Source organism: Sinocyclocheilus anshuiensis, unplaced genomic scaffold (genome assembly GCF_001515605.1).
Source record: "Sinocyclocheilus anshuiensis isolate Anshui unplaced genomic scaffold, SAMN03320099.WGS_v1.1 scaffold946, whole genome shotgun sequence".
NCBI lineage: Eukaryota > Metazoa > Chordata > Actinopteri > Cypriniformes > Cyprinidae > Sinocyclocheilus > Sinocyclocheilus anshuiensis.
Window position 1 is genome coordinate 57867 of NW_015540927.1, and position 15214 is coordinate 73080.

The window sequence follows — 15214 nt, forward strand, 5'->3', positions numbered from 1 at the left end:
TATATATATATATATAACCTTTTATAATATATTATATAAAAAAAATTTTAAATCCCTTATATTCAGACTCAACATCAAACATCAGATTTGAAGTGTTTATCTGACCGGCGGGCACTGGGTGACAAGGCAGAAAAAAGTATGAAAAAGCATAAATGTGATGCAGGCTGATAAAGTCTCACCCAATCCGGTGTTGCTCAATGATCTCGTGCTGCTCAGCGCGGTGGATGACACTCATGATGAGATCCAGCTCTCTTTTCTCAAGTGTCTGAGCTTTCCTCTGTCTCTCCGATTGAAATGTGTGGATGGACCAGCCTGTACGTAACCTGAGTGGAATACAGACACACAGACAAGAGAAAAATCATTTATCAGAAATCAATCACTATGATTGTATTTTCCAACACACATTACACTAAGTGATTTGAAGAATGACATGCTGAAATGCAATTTGTGCAACAGATTTAAACAAACAAACAAAAACTTACTTTGCTCTAAGTGCTAGTTGTCTGTCATTGGGACAGACCCAGTGCTCATTCTCACTGCCAAACATTGTGTCTGTCATGTTTCACTATGGAGCTGTAACAGATCAGAATGACAAGTCTAAAATCATTATGACAATAATCAGGTGAACTAAAGTATGATGTAAAAGTATGAAAAAACAGAAGCAATATATAATAGGCTTGAGAACGTAATGGTTTCTGAGCGTTAATATAAATATATAATAAGCATTCACCTTCAATGTCACAGCCGCTCATTGGCTTTGACAGGTGTTAGCTGTTGGTTGTGATAGAGCTTATATTCAATTATGTAAAAGTGGAAGGACGCGGCTCAACTGATTACTGGATTATTCATCTCACAACACCTGCCAAATGACAGTTTCAGAGACCAAACACAAAGACATATTGTGCAGTCTAACATAATACTTGATGAAAATAACAGTACATTTTCTTAAATGGAATTAGACTGTATATCCGTTCATATGTTCTGGTACTGCATGGATCCTATTTAATTAACTGATGAGTTACATCCTAGTTAAATGAAAGGGGTTGTGTAACAGAAACAATCCAAAAACATGTGTATCAAATAATATATGTACACACATACACACACACAAACATATACACACACATTATAATACGTATTAATTTTGGATTACTTTTTTTTTCTGAAGTGATATGATATATGCTGGAGAAACAGTCACATTCACATTTGTTAAGAATATTACTGAATTAACTTATTTAAATTCTACATTACAATGATTGCTAAATGTATTGTATATATCAATAATAATAATACTTTTTTTTTTTTTTTTAAGTAATCAAAAAAGAAAAGATACATATATTTGGGAAACCTTGCTATTTTTAGAGTAAGAAACACAAAATTACAAATACATTGTATTTGTAAGAATATTATTGAACTAATGTATATAAATCATGTTTTCAAATGATATAATAAATATTTACTATTATTATTATTGTTTTTTTTGTGTGTGTGTGTGTATGCATTTACATATCATTACTTATTAATGCATATTATTATGTATAATTATTATAATTATAATAGTAGTAGTAGTAGTAGTAGTAGTAGTAGTGATGATGGGGACATCATGTCATTTAAAAAAAATCTATTCATGTTGTGGTAAAACAAACAGATGCTAATACTGTTGATACAATCATGACTTTCAATGCATGATAAACTTTCTGTATTTACATCAAACACATATACTGTATATTGTGCACAAGTTTAAGTCAATTAAAGCACTTGCTCACTTCTCTTTCACTCTCTTTGTAGCACAGACACAATCTACACCTTTACAGCTAAGCGAGGCCTAGTCTATTTACATTTCCATGAGAACTCCTGCTCTTTGTTTGGCTCTGCTGCACAGGCCACGGGCACAGATGACAACAGCTCCAGCAAACTACTTAGTTACACTAGCAGACTTAGTTAAACTAGCATTTCCTCTCAAGCCAATAACTTTAATTCTAGAGAAAGAAAAGGTCTAGCAAACCACAAAACAGCAAACCCTGGTATTTACTTGGACAGTACATATATCAAACAACCTCCCAGTTCTTGTGTGCTTTCTTCCATTTACATTTCACACGTTGCAGAAAACCCTGACTGATAACCAGTAGGGAATTCATTCAGAGAAAATACATAGTCCTCTAACTACTGTTTTTAACCTGGGATCCAAATAAATCCACCAATCCATTCCCTCAAAGAAAACACCCATGTCCTCTTGCTCCCTCTAAATGACACAGAAAAAGGATAGGCACAGTCTTTATTACATTAACTACAGGTCTCTGACTCCAGGCAAGGCACCTTTTTAAGACGTCAACATTCTGGCATCCATTCAAGTCTAATCCACTTAAAAGCAGTTAGCAAACAGGCACAGGCAGACAAGAAAGAGTGTTTACCTTACAAGAGAACAGATAAAGTGGCGTTACTCTGGCCGTCTCTCAGCATGAGAAAGTGAGAGTAGAGGTAATAAGGCGACGGAGGAGGAGGAAACTCCTGATTACACTGATCTCAGAGCAGGTTTGCTGCCTCTCTTGCAATGGATCAGGTCACATGACCCGAGCACAATTCATCCAAAACATCCTGCTACTCCACTTATTACAGTGATTGAATAAAGAAACAAAAGAGTGACGGTGATACAACCAAACTGAGACAGGGCTCATAGGTGCTAGAGGCTAAAGGCTTTACTATTGACCTGGCCTTTACAATCAGTCAATATAAATCACAGTAATCTCATTCCTTTTGTCTGCTGCAGCACTAAATCATTTAGAATAGAATATTAAGTGATGACAACACTGTAAAATTTCTCGTGGAATAAGTATGTTCACTGGTGGTCATGCAATTAAGCTGCATGGGAGACCGCCAGTTGCAAAGACCGCATCTGAAAAGTGTCTGAAGCACCCAGTAAATAACTATAAATACATCTTTACAAAACTTTAAGTTAAGGCTGCTCTGTGATGATTTGTGCTACACTGTCAGATTTTGCTACCTCCCATTGAAACAGTAGGTAGCACAAGGTGACAACAAAAAATGCTACCCATCAGATTGTTTTATTAACGCGTACACCTACCCCAACCCTAAACCTACCCTAACAGTAATGCAAATACAGTAATTATGTGTTGTTTAAAATTGACGCAATATTGATGTGCACATGCGCAGTGAGCCCTGGTAGGACAATCTGATGGGTAGGATGAAATGTCAGGACACTGGCTTAAAATTCAGTGGGGCAAAGCCAGACTAAATTCTGCCTGCTCAGGCCCACCTCAGCCCCTAGTATGAAAGTATACAGTTGTAATTGCTGCATAAATGCATTCAAGCCACCTCCGAGCAGCGTTAAACAGTCTAAATGCCACTTCAGAAGTGCTTCTGTGCCACCATTGAAGTGTAAATTTGGCATAATATACGAAAACATAAAACATCTTTACATAGCCAAGTTAAGGCTGCTCTGTGCCTGTTCAAAATTCTGTGTAAAGACGTAATGCTGCATAAAAGCCAGACTAAATTATGCCTGCTCTGACCCACCTCAGCCCTAGTATCAAAGTGTTTGGTTATCATTCAATGCTATGTAAATGCATGTATGCCACTTCTGAGCAGCATTAAACAGTTTGTGTAAACATACCTAAATGCCACTTCAGACGTTTCTATGTGCCACCATTGCAGTGTAAATTTAAACAGCATTATACAGTCTGTGTAAAGATACCTACATGGCACTTCAGAAGCACTTCTGTGCCACCTTTGCAGTGTAAATTTGGCATAATATAAGAAAACATGAAGCATCTTTACACATTCAAGTTAAGGCTGCTCTGCACTTTCTCAAAAGTCTGCAATGGTGCATGAAAGCCAGGCTAAATTACGCCTGCTCTGACCCACCTTAGTCCCTAGTATCAAACTACTGTTTAGAGGTGCAATTTCTGCGTAAAAGCATTTAAGCCACCTTTTAGCAGCATCAGTCTGTGTAAAGACTAAACACTTCAGAAGTGCTTCTGTGCCACCTTTCTTTGCAGTGTAAATTTGGCATTATTCCATAAAATTACTTGTATATTAAATGCACCCTATAACTTCAGTTTTACTAGCTTGTTTAATAATGGCAGAAATTCAGTCAATAAACTTTCAAGCCAATAAAATCAACTCAAGCACAAAAAAAGAAAAAAAGTATCTGCACACTTATAAATCTATGAATATCATGGCCAAGTGTTATTTATTTACAAGAAAAATAGAGCAAACACACTTTTCAAACAAAACATTTCACAAAGAGAAGTTTGCTTTAAGTGATAAAACAACAATAAAAGTTTTGCACCACTTTCTAGTTGGATCATGTTTAATGTCATGAACTATACTTGTGATTACACACTAGAACACCTGTGTGAAAAGTGAGGTGAAATTACTTCAAAAAATACACTAAAATCCCATTGACACCAGATGGTTAGAAGAGCCAAAAAATGGCTCAGAAAAGAACGTGCAGTTAGGTAAAGTTGTCCCACATGGTTTAATATCACCTAATCAATCCTGAAAACCCTCTTTAAAATCTCTGCGAGCTTGAAACCCGCGAATTTGACAATTTCATTTATTTGGTTTAAAAACAACTGTTTTATTCCCAAACCAAACAACATAAAGGGAAACAAGCAGATGGTCTAAACACAACAAGAGCGTGCCTTACCTTGAGACGTGATGTTTCCAATGGAAACCACCAGTAGAAGTTATTTATTTTCCAAATGCCTCTCGGCCTCTCCAAACCCTCATTGGCAAGGTCAAAGCTGCGCACGGCCAAAAATGTAGCAGGTGTCAAAAAGGTGTTTATTGTGAGAGCGCGTGTGCTTGGAGGTTTGGTGGCCTCTTTGGAGGACAGCCACGCAGTAGTTTATCTCTCCAACAACTCTGTAAAAAGAGTGCGAGCGTGGGGAAATCTGAGGTCACACCTTCCCACCGCAGCAGACGCTGGAGAGCTGACCACGTGCTCCCTCCTGGGCAAACGCGCGCAGGTTTCCAAGGTGAAAAGAGGAAGTACACGTGTGTACTGTATTTTTTTGTTTTGTTTTAAATAAGAGAGACGATCTTTGTGTTAAAACTAAACACAAAAATACAGTCAACGTCAAAAGTGCGTTTATTGTCACTTTGGGTAGAATGTGAAACAAAATACAGAGACGCCAGGTGCTAAACACTGTGTTTGTGACACCATAAGAATATATAAAAATACCTTAGAGTTTTAAAACATGATTTTTAATTAAATTTCCTTATTAATCAGTCACCGACCAACCTGGAAATATTGAAGCACGAACACTGGAAACTGGGCATCTGTGAATTGCTACCTGTCAAGAGGCCTGTCTCTCTCCTGGGTATCTTAGCAACAGGCGCTTATGAAAAAAGTACAGGCAGCACACACACAAACACAGGAGGAGGAAAAAACACTGATCTATAATACGCAATGTGCAATCCAGTCATTATATAGATCAGTGGGAAAAACATAGTTGGGAAGCTGCATGCTATGCCACCAATAAAAAAGTTCTTATCCCTGAGTAGGGATGGGCGTATCGATCCAAAGTATCGATATATCGATCCTGACGCGAGTATCGAAAGTCGATACTAAGGTGTGTTTTATTTACCAGTGATTTTGTTAATTCAACAAAAAATAATAATAAATAATGCGTACAATATGCATTGAATTGGACGAATAACCTTTGTTAGCGAGTAATTGTGTAGGATATAACTATTTTCCTGCTCAACTGAACACACGCAAATATTGCAAGACCGAACCAATCAATCACAGAGAGCGTTCACTCACTGCTGACAGTACATTCAAACAGGGCTGTTTTCCCAAAAGTATCATAAGAAAGCATTACAGGTTTTGGGAACGGCAGCCCTGAACAATGCTTATCAGAGGAAAGAGAAAAAAAAACATATGTGTTTGAGTTATTTCACAATAAACAAACTGAAATCGTAGCCTACATAGTTTGTGCAATTACAGTTATTTAAATTGAACGTTGAAAGATAATATTGATCATGTTCTATTCTGTAATGTTAATAGAAATCATACACTGTCAGAATAAAAATGTTGCATTTTATGCATGTAACAGCCGGTCACTGGCAGTCCCTTATGAAAATGAACCATGGTTTGACTAAAGTGACCATAGTTCAACTGTAGTATTTGTAGATTTGAATCATGTGTAAACAAAAAACGTATTTGAACCACGTGTAAACAAAAATATAACCTAATAAGTTACAATTAAGGCGTATTGAATGTTAAAATGCGTTTTAAACATAAAGTGCTTATCATTACCCATTTTACTCGTAGTAATTTAATAATTTCATAAATTTCATAATTTAAAAGTTTAGTTCAGAAGTATCGAATCGGTATCGATATCGACGATACTGCCTTGAAAAATATCGGTATCGTATCGAAAACAAAATAAGTGGTATCGCCCATCCCTGTCCCTGAGGTATTCGAGAGAGAAAAAAAACTGAGGTGGAGTTACTGACAGGTGTATTTTTCTGCCTGCAGAGTTTTTGTTCAGACGTCTAAACAACAGACTATGTGCTTCTCCTGAGGTGGGATCTTACTGTTCAAACATATTTAAGCATTTGAGTGACTGTATGTTTATGAATCTTAATTGTTTGAATCTATAATGCAAAATATATAAATGAAACTCTAACTCAGGGCAGGCATAGGCCTAGAGAAAAACACTTATGGGGTGCAATATACAACATCCGGATATGCTAAATATGATATACTGTACAGTAAATCTTTAACACATATTTTAATTTTGCTAATATATTGGAGAGACTGTTTGTTTGTTAGTTTTTTTTTTTTTTTACAGAAAAATGTAAGACTACAAAAAAAATCAATTTCAAACCAAAATTTCTATTCATTAAAGATCTATTCATCAAAAATGTATAGCACGGTTACGGTTTTCACGATTGATAATCATTAGAAATGTTTCTCGAGGTCCAAATCAGCTTATGATTTCTAAAGGATCATGTGACACTGAAGACTGGAGTAATGACTGCTGAAAATTTAGCTTTGCCATCACAGGAATAAATGACATTTTAAATATATATTAAAATAATAAAAAAAAAACAGTAATTTTAAATGATAATATTTCATATTGTTACTGTATTTTTGATCATGTCAATGCAGCTTTGGTGAGCATAAGATACTTATTTTCAAAACATTAAAGAATCTTGTGTGTGTGTTTTAAGCTGTGGTTTTGAATGTTTATTAAGATGTAGTGATTCTAATTATCCAAACAACATTGTAATTTCAACATATTTTAGCTATTGTAAAATAAAGTGAACACAATAAAACCACACTGGAATACATTCAGATAAAAGTTGACTATATAATGAAAGCAGACTTTAATGAAAAGTTAAAGACAAGGGTATTTTTTCATGAATTTCTATTGTAGATCATTTTTGTTTTAATGATTAAAACATGTTAAAAACAATATTTGTTGACCACAAGAACTGACTGATATTTTGAGCGTATGACTGTTTTTCCCATTACATTTTTCTTGATGAATTGTTTTGTTTTATTGTTTACATTTGAAAATCTGTTTCAACATGCCCGAACAATTAACTTGTTTTTTTTTCCTGGGCAATAACAGTGGAAATGTTCAATAGCTGTTTTCAGTCAAAATTTTTACGTTATGTCTCTATAGAAACTGACTAAAGCCCACCATGAGAAATAAAAAAAAGTGTGACAAGTGCACAGTTATAACAATAAATCGCTTGATTAATGAATGCTTTAAAAAAAACTCTAACGTGTATATTGTTGCTTATTCATCTGATAAAGTAGAAAGTAAATTCAGAAATGTCAAGATCTCATTCCTCAGGTAAACCGGCTGCGGCAGCCATCAAATCCGTTATTGACAGAAAATACAATTAGTTACACCCAGATGGCCTTCAACAGAACGGAGTGCATCCGTCATGCCCTCCACACAAAACCAACCACTTCAATTTATAACATGCTCTCTGCTTCTAGCAAACCGAGAATACTTTGCTTTCCATTTTCCACTAATGGATGTTACATTGTTTTATTTTTAACCTTGATCTATAAGATTAGAATCAAATAACAATATTAGATTAAATCAGAGTTGAAAAAAACTTGAACCATGAAATTGGTCTTTAATAAGACAAAACATCAACGACATGAAGTCAGTGTTATCTCAGATTTTATTCAGCAAAGCGTGTGCCTACAATATCTTACAAACGGAACAAAAGCAGAGGGATTGTCCTCATACAAACAGGTCAGCAGGTAGAACATTTACAATCATGCATCATGACGAGTCGAAGGGCTCGTGACGCCTCTCGCCAACACGAGGGAACCGGCGAGAGTGTGCACCACAAGTTCAGACAAGGAAAGGGCCTTCTACCACGTACAAATACACTTCACTCAAATGCTACGAGCCCAAAGGAAGGACGAGGGGGAAGATCAATATGATCTGAGCATCAGGCAGCGTCCGTGGAATTCGTTGTCATTTTCCATTGTCCTCCAGCAGCACTGAAAGGCCAACTTTAATGATCACAGAAATTATGCATTATGAAGCAGAATGCTCTCACTATCAGAAAGGCTCCTTCAATAGTTGAACTGATCTCATGATCCGAAAAAGAAAAAAAAAAGAAGAAAAAAAAAGTCCAAACGCATCAGTCAAATGTACAAATGCAAGATATTGCTATTCAAAGAGGTTTCAAAGCATGTAATCATTTAGCATTTTGTTTTTTGAAAATCTATCAAACTAGTTATTGTAGGATGGATTTGGCGAGTTACACAAACAAGTGTTCGCTATAATACATCAACAGAAAAAGCACAAGTGAATTCCACTCTTTAAACAAAATAAGTGGTATCGCCCATCCCTGTCCCTGAGGTATTCGAGAGAGAAAAAAAACTGAGGTGGAGTTACTGACAGGTGTATTTTTCTGCCTGCAGAGTTTTTGTTCAGACGTCTAAACAACAGACTATGTGCTTCTCCTGAGGTGGGATCTTACTGTTCAAACATATTTAAGCATTTGAGTGACTGTATGTTTATGAATCTTAATTGTTTGAATCTATAATGCAAAATATATAAATGAAACTCTAACTCAGGGCAGGCATAGGCCTAGAGAAAAACACTTATGGGGTGCAATATACAACATCCGGATATGCTAAATATGATATACTGTACAGTAAATCTTTAACACATATTTTAATTTTGCTAATATATTGGAGAGACTGTTTGTTTGTTAGTTTTTTTTTTTTTTTACAGAAAAATGTAAGACTACAAAAAAAATCAATTTCAAACCAAAATTTCTATTCATTAAAGATCTATTCATCAAAAATGTATAGCACGGTTACGGTTTTCACGATTGATAATCATTAGAAATGTTTCTCGAGGTCCAAATCAGCTTATGATTTCTAAAGGATCATGTGACACTGAAGACTGGAGTAATGACTGCTGAAAATTTAGCTTTGCCATCACAGGAATAAATGACATTTTAAATATATATTAAAATAATAAAAAAAAAACAGTAATTTTAAATGATAATATTTCATATTGTTACTGTATTTTTGATCATGTCAATGCAGCTTTGGTGAGCATAAGATACTTATTTTCAAAACATTAAAGAATCTTGTGTGTGTGTTTTAAGCTGTGGTTTTGAATGTTTATTAAGATGTAGTGATTCTAATTATCCAAACAACATTGTAATTTCAACATATTTTAGCTATTGTAAAATAAAGTGAACACAATAAAACCACACTGGAATACATTCAGATAAAAGTTGACTATATAATGAAAGCAGACTTTAATGAAAAGTTAAAGACAAGGGTATTTTTTCATGAATTTCTATTGTAGATCATTTTTGTTTTAATGATTAAAACATGTTAAAAACAATATTTGTTGACCACAAGAACTGACTGATATTTTGAGCGTATGACTGTTTTTCCCATTACATTTTTCTTGATGAATTGTTTTGTTTTATTGTTTACATTTGAAAATCTGTTTCAACATGCCCGAACAATTAACTTGTTTTTTTTTCCTGGGCAATAACAGTGGAAATGTTCAATAGCTGTTTTCAGTCAAAATTTTTACGTTATGTCTCTATAGAAACTGACTAAAGCCCACCATGAGAAATAAAAAAAAGTGTGACAAGTGCACAGTTATAACAATAAATCGCTTGATTAATGAATGCTTTAAAAAAAACTCTAACGTGTATATTGTTGCTTATTCATCTGATAAAGTAGAAAGTAAATTCAGAAATGTCAAGATCTCATTCCTCAGGTAAACCGGCTGCGGCAGCCATCAAATCCGTTATTGACAGAAAATACAATTAGTTACACCCAGATGGCCTTCAACAGAACGGAGTGCATCCGTCATGCCCTCCACACAAAACCAACCACTTCAATTTATAACATGCTCTCTGCTTCTAGCAAACCGAGAATACTTTGCTTTCCATTTTCCACTAATGGATGTTACATTGTTTTATTTTTAACCTTGATCTATAAGATTAGAATCAAATAACAATATTAGATTAAATCAGAGTTGAAAAAAACTTGAACCATGAAATTGGTCTTTAATAAGACAAAACATCAACGACATGAAGTCAGTGTTATCTCAGATTTTATTCAGCAAAGCGTGTGCCTACACTATCTTACAAACGGAACAAAAGCAGAGGGATTGTCCTCATACAAACAGGTCAGCAGGTAGAACATTTACAATCATGCATCATGACGAGTCGAAGGGCTCGTGACGCCTCTCGCCAACACGAGGGAACCGGCGAGAGTGTGCACCACAAGTTCAGACAAGGAAAGGGCCTTCTACCACGTACAAATACACTTCACTCAAATGCTACGAGCCCAAAGGAAGGACGAGGGGGAAGATCAATATGATCTGAGCATCAGGCAGCGTCCGTGGAATTCGTTGTCATTTTCCATTGTCCTCCAGCAGCACTGAAAGGCCAACTTTAATGATCACAGAAATTATGCATTATGAAGCAGAATGCTCTCACTATCAGAAAGGCTCCTTCAATAGTTGAACTGATCTCATGATCCGAAAAAGAAAAAAAAAAGAAGAAAAAAAAAGTCCAAACGCATCAGTCAAATGTACAAATGCAAGATATTGCTATTCAAAGAGGTTTCAAAGCATGTAATCATTTAGCATTTTGTTTTTTGAAAATCTATCAAACTAGTTATTGTAGGATGGATTTGGCGAGTTACACAAACAAGTGTTCGCTATAATACATCAACAGAAAAAGCACAAGTGAATTCCACTCTTTCCCAAACAACACTGAAGTTTTGACTCTGAATTGGATATGAAATGGTGAGGAAGTCCATGTGAGCTGTACATAAGGATTTCTTTCAATTCAAAATGAATACAGCAGGTTGAACCGAAGGAGGAACCGGGTCTTAAATATAAAAGACAGTCAGGTGAACATGGGTGACAGTGCAAAGGCACGTTAGTGGTCTGATGCTTGTTTATTATGGGCTTTAATATAGAGCGAAAGAAGGGGAGTGCTGATGTACTCCGATGAGGGCCGTAATTAAGCAAGTCATGATGGAAAAATGCGTTCGTCGATAAAGAGCGGTGAAACTTTGTAGGTGGAGAAGACAAAGATGCAATGCAAAACCAAATAGGAGCTTGAACTAGACAGAATGGAGGAGGAAAGCACTCTCTCGTAATATATGTCTCATGCGATATGATGCATGATATGCATTTCATTGGGTGGAAATGAAAACCTAATGACAATAAGAATAACAAAATAAGATTTGGAAGGCAAAAAGACAGGTCAGATATTGCGGAGGCATAGCTTACGCATCAAATGAGGCATGAAACGTAACAATAAAAAGGCAACACAATGGATGGTAGAGAAATGGATAAAGGTACAAATGGTTTTGTAAAAACAAAACTGGAAAACGAAGACAGGTAATGTGATTACAAAAAATATCTACAGTAATGATTTACATTTTTTAAACTACAATGTTAAATATACAAGAGAGCGATGCTGCATCATTGCTGTTAATTTGCTGATTTTACAAATACATTAATTTGAAGTGTTCAGAAATATGAAGCCAAAGCCATTAATCATTGCGTTAATTCAGATTTCAACAAACAAATCCATCGATCCAAGAGCAGGCATCTTATCTCGACTCACTAACATGGTGACATTCTGAGTAAGATGTTTTATGTTTTTATTTGCTTTTAAGAGGAATTTAATCGAGCGCTGCGTCAACTTCCAGTCGGGCATCTCAGTCAGACATGTTCACAATAAAACCGTGGGTTCCGATGATAAAAGAAGCATGTCATACAGAAGCCTGCGGTTATCTCTAGCAGAACTCGTCCAAAGGTCATGACCAGCAGGTTGATCACGGTACATGGCAGAGATCCACACATCTTCCTGTCCTCAAAGAGACACGAGAGGAATGGCAAGGCAAAGGTCACTTCCAGAGAAATCAAACAGGAAGTGTTTTGATCAAGAACACAAAGAGCGAGTGTGAAAAGGGATCGGATTTAGTGGAGGTGATATTGCCCATCTGAACAGCTCTAGTCAAACACTGTCCTCTGTTGATACTGGATATACTGAACATATACAGGATGGCACAGGGTGCAGGGGGAAGCTCAGGCAGACTGCTTCTGTACTGAATTTAAGAGTCCTAGAATTATTTACACAGTAGATACAGGCACTTAAAAGTCTTTGGTTGGAGTGACCCAACATTGCAGAGTAATGCATTCACAGAGCTTCTTTTTTTTTTTTGCACCCTTCTCCTGGGTTCAGTAGGCAACATGTAGTTTTCTCACTTCCCTTTGCGATATGCTTCGGTTCAGATGTCCACCTTCAAACCCCCGTTTATCCCGCAGACAAGGCCACCTGTGTGAAAAACAGGCACTTTTTGAATTCAGCTAGTGCACTTGTTTGTTGTGAGCTGGATGACGACATCAACATGTCAGCAAATGCACAACTTCTCTACCAGACTGAGTTTTGCTTTAACTAGCAGACTAATCACACAGATCATCTCATAGACCAAGTCGTACCTTTTCTGAACAGAAATCTGGGTTGTTCTGTCGAACTTTGCCTGGCCTGCCCTTGATGACTGCATAGCAGAACATTGTGATGACCATCACAAACAGGAAGTAGCTGGTGTGCATGAGGTGCAGGTTAATGAGAGAGCGATCGTCCTATCGGGAAAGAGAGTGCACTCTTGAATTGTAGTGAGGATATGACAACGTACACAACACAACTTGCCTCTGTGTTAAAATGTACAAAACAAATTATCAAAAAAGTGATAACATTAAGATTATAACATGAATAAAAAAAGTATACATTTACAAATCAATATAAAAATAGGGTAAATAGCAGGTGAAATAAAAAGGTTAAATCAAAACAAAACGATAAAATAAAAAAATAAAAAAAGAGATTTGGTCATGGTGTTTGTCTGTGCAGAACTCACCAACACTGCTAGTTTGTTGTGGGTGGTTCTCAGAAAATCACTATATTGTTGCTAAGATGTTCTGATGCCCTGTTCACTGGTATTAAAATGAGTTTTCACTGATCCGATCACAAGTGAATGATGTTAACGCTTTTCCCACCATTGACAGGATTTTTCATCATTTATGAGACAATGTTTGCCTCACCATTGATCGAATTTTCCCAGCTTTCTGTCTTTTCATTGTTACATGGTAGGAGGCGCTATTATGCATTTTCTGAAAGAGTACGGAATGTCTGGATCAAAACACGGTGAAGAAGCAGCAGAAACAAATTACATATGTAAGCAGATGCATACGTAAAATAACGTGATCTTCAGTCATTAAATGTTACCGAATTAAATGTCGACCCAGAAAGTGGTACAGGACTGTGCAAGCTTTGGGGGGTGTTGACGGAAGCGATCTACTCCATCTATGCTTGGATCATTGTTCTGAATCCCATCCGGACATAGTCTTTGACAAAAACACAATTTTCTCAGCTTTTTGTTCAAAATGTTGCTCTTTTAGCCCTTTTAGCATTTTTGCCTCCCTGAAGGGGTGTTTTCTTCTGCGTGACATACACAAAAATAATGACTCATAACTCCAAAACTGTAGCAAGGACAGTCAAAAGGTAGGTATCATTTGATAGAAAACTTTCTGTATTTTTAGGGAAAAACATTTGGACATTCTCCTGCTGAGAAATAGCTGATTAATGTGTAAGAAAAATTTGTGTGCTCGCGGGAAATTTTACATATCCATCTAATTTGACACTCAATATCTCAGGAAAGAAATAAGATAGGGGGAAAATACATTTTTGGTGATGTTCCCCAACATGTTAGCTGTATCTGATTCACATTTTTTGGTGATAGCATAAAGTATCCAAAAGTTACAGCATTTTGGAACAAAAGAAGCCCATGACACCCTGAAGGCATTTTAAAAACTGTTGTTTTCTGAGTGACATACACAAAAGTAAAGACTCATAACTCCAAAAACCTAGCATGGACAGTCAAAAGGTAGGTACCGATTGATAGAAATCGTTCTATATTTTTAGCAGGGAAAAATTCTTTACATTTGGACATTCTCTTGCTGAGAAATAGGTGATAAAATGTAAGAAAAACCAGTGTGCTCAAGGGAAATTTTTCAAATCTTTCTTATTTGACATTCAATATCTCAGGAAAGAAATAAGTTAGGAGAACAAAATCCCCAATATGTTTGTGAATTACATTTCGTGATGATATCATGAAGTAATCAAAAGTTACAGAATTTGGAACCAAGGTAGCTTTTTTCTTAGCCCTTGACAGTTTTGAAATGATTGTTTTCTGAGTGACATACACAGAAGTAATGCCTCGCTCAAGTTTAGTCAAAGCCCCAAACAATTACACTTGTTTTATTCTACTCTGTGAGGCCATTCAAATGACATATAACACATGACTATCTAAGCTGTATGATGTTTTTGACATGGCACAAAAAACATTTCATAAATTACGGAAAAAACTCAATTCTATTTATCAGCAAATTACTCAGCACTACTTAGGAGTTAATCAAAGTGGCCACATGCATTGTAAAGTTCAGACTCCAAGCATTCAAATTACACTTATTTTGTGTCGATCAAGGCAGTGGTTTTGAAAAATGTGATTATTTTTTTTTTCTTCACTAGGTGGTGCCCGCCAGCGGTACACTCTGGTTTAGAGGGACTAGTCAGCACAGGTTAAGGTTGGATCCATTCGAAAGCTGAATTTCTAATCTTTAAAATGGTACCTAGTTTTTTATATATA

At 36.0% G+C, this 15214-nt stretch overlaps 2 protein-coding genes across 2 annotated transcripts in view; both read right to left on the reverse strand.

Moving 5' to 3' along the window:
* The window catches only part of LOC107689386 (rab effector Noc2-like), a 55005-nt gene extending 50013 nt beyond the window's left edge, over window positions 1-4992 (reverse strand). The window contains exons 1-3 of the mRNA XM_016487351.1: window positions 4670-4992; window positions 483-573; window positions 180-323 (exon numbers count right to left, since the gene is read on the reverse strand). Coding sequence (XP_016342837.1) covers window positions 180-323; window positions 483-559 — 221 coding nt within the window. The 5' untranslated portion in view covers window positions 560-573; window positions 4670-4992. The remainder of the gene's footprint in view (window positions 1-179; window positions 324-482; window positions 574-4669) is intronic.
* Window positions 4993-11155: 6163 nt separating this feature from the next.
* Window positions 11156-15214, reverse strand: part of LOC107689376 (transmembrane protein 248-like) — a 17719-nt gene continuing 13660 nt past the window's right edge. Inside the window, exons 6-7 of the mRNA XM_016487338.1 lie at window positions 13011-13154; window positions 11156-12846 (exon numbers count right to left, since the gene is read on the reverse strand). Coding sequence (XP_016342824.1) covers window positions 12826-12846; window positions 13011-13154 — 165 coding nt within the window. The 3' untranslated portion in view covers window positions 11156-12825. The remainder of the gene's footprint in view (window positions 12847-13010; window positions 13155-15214) is intronic.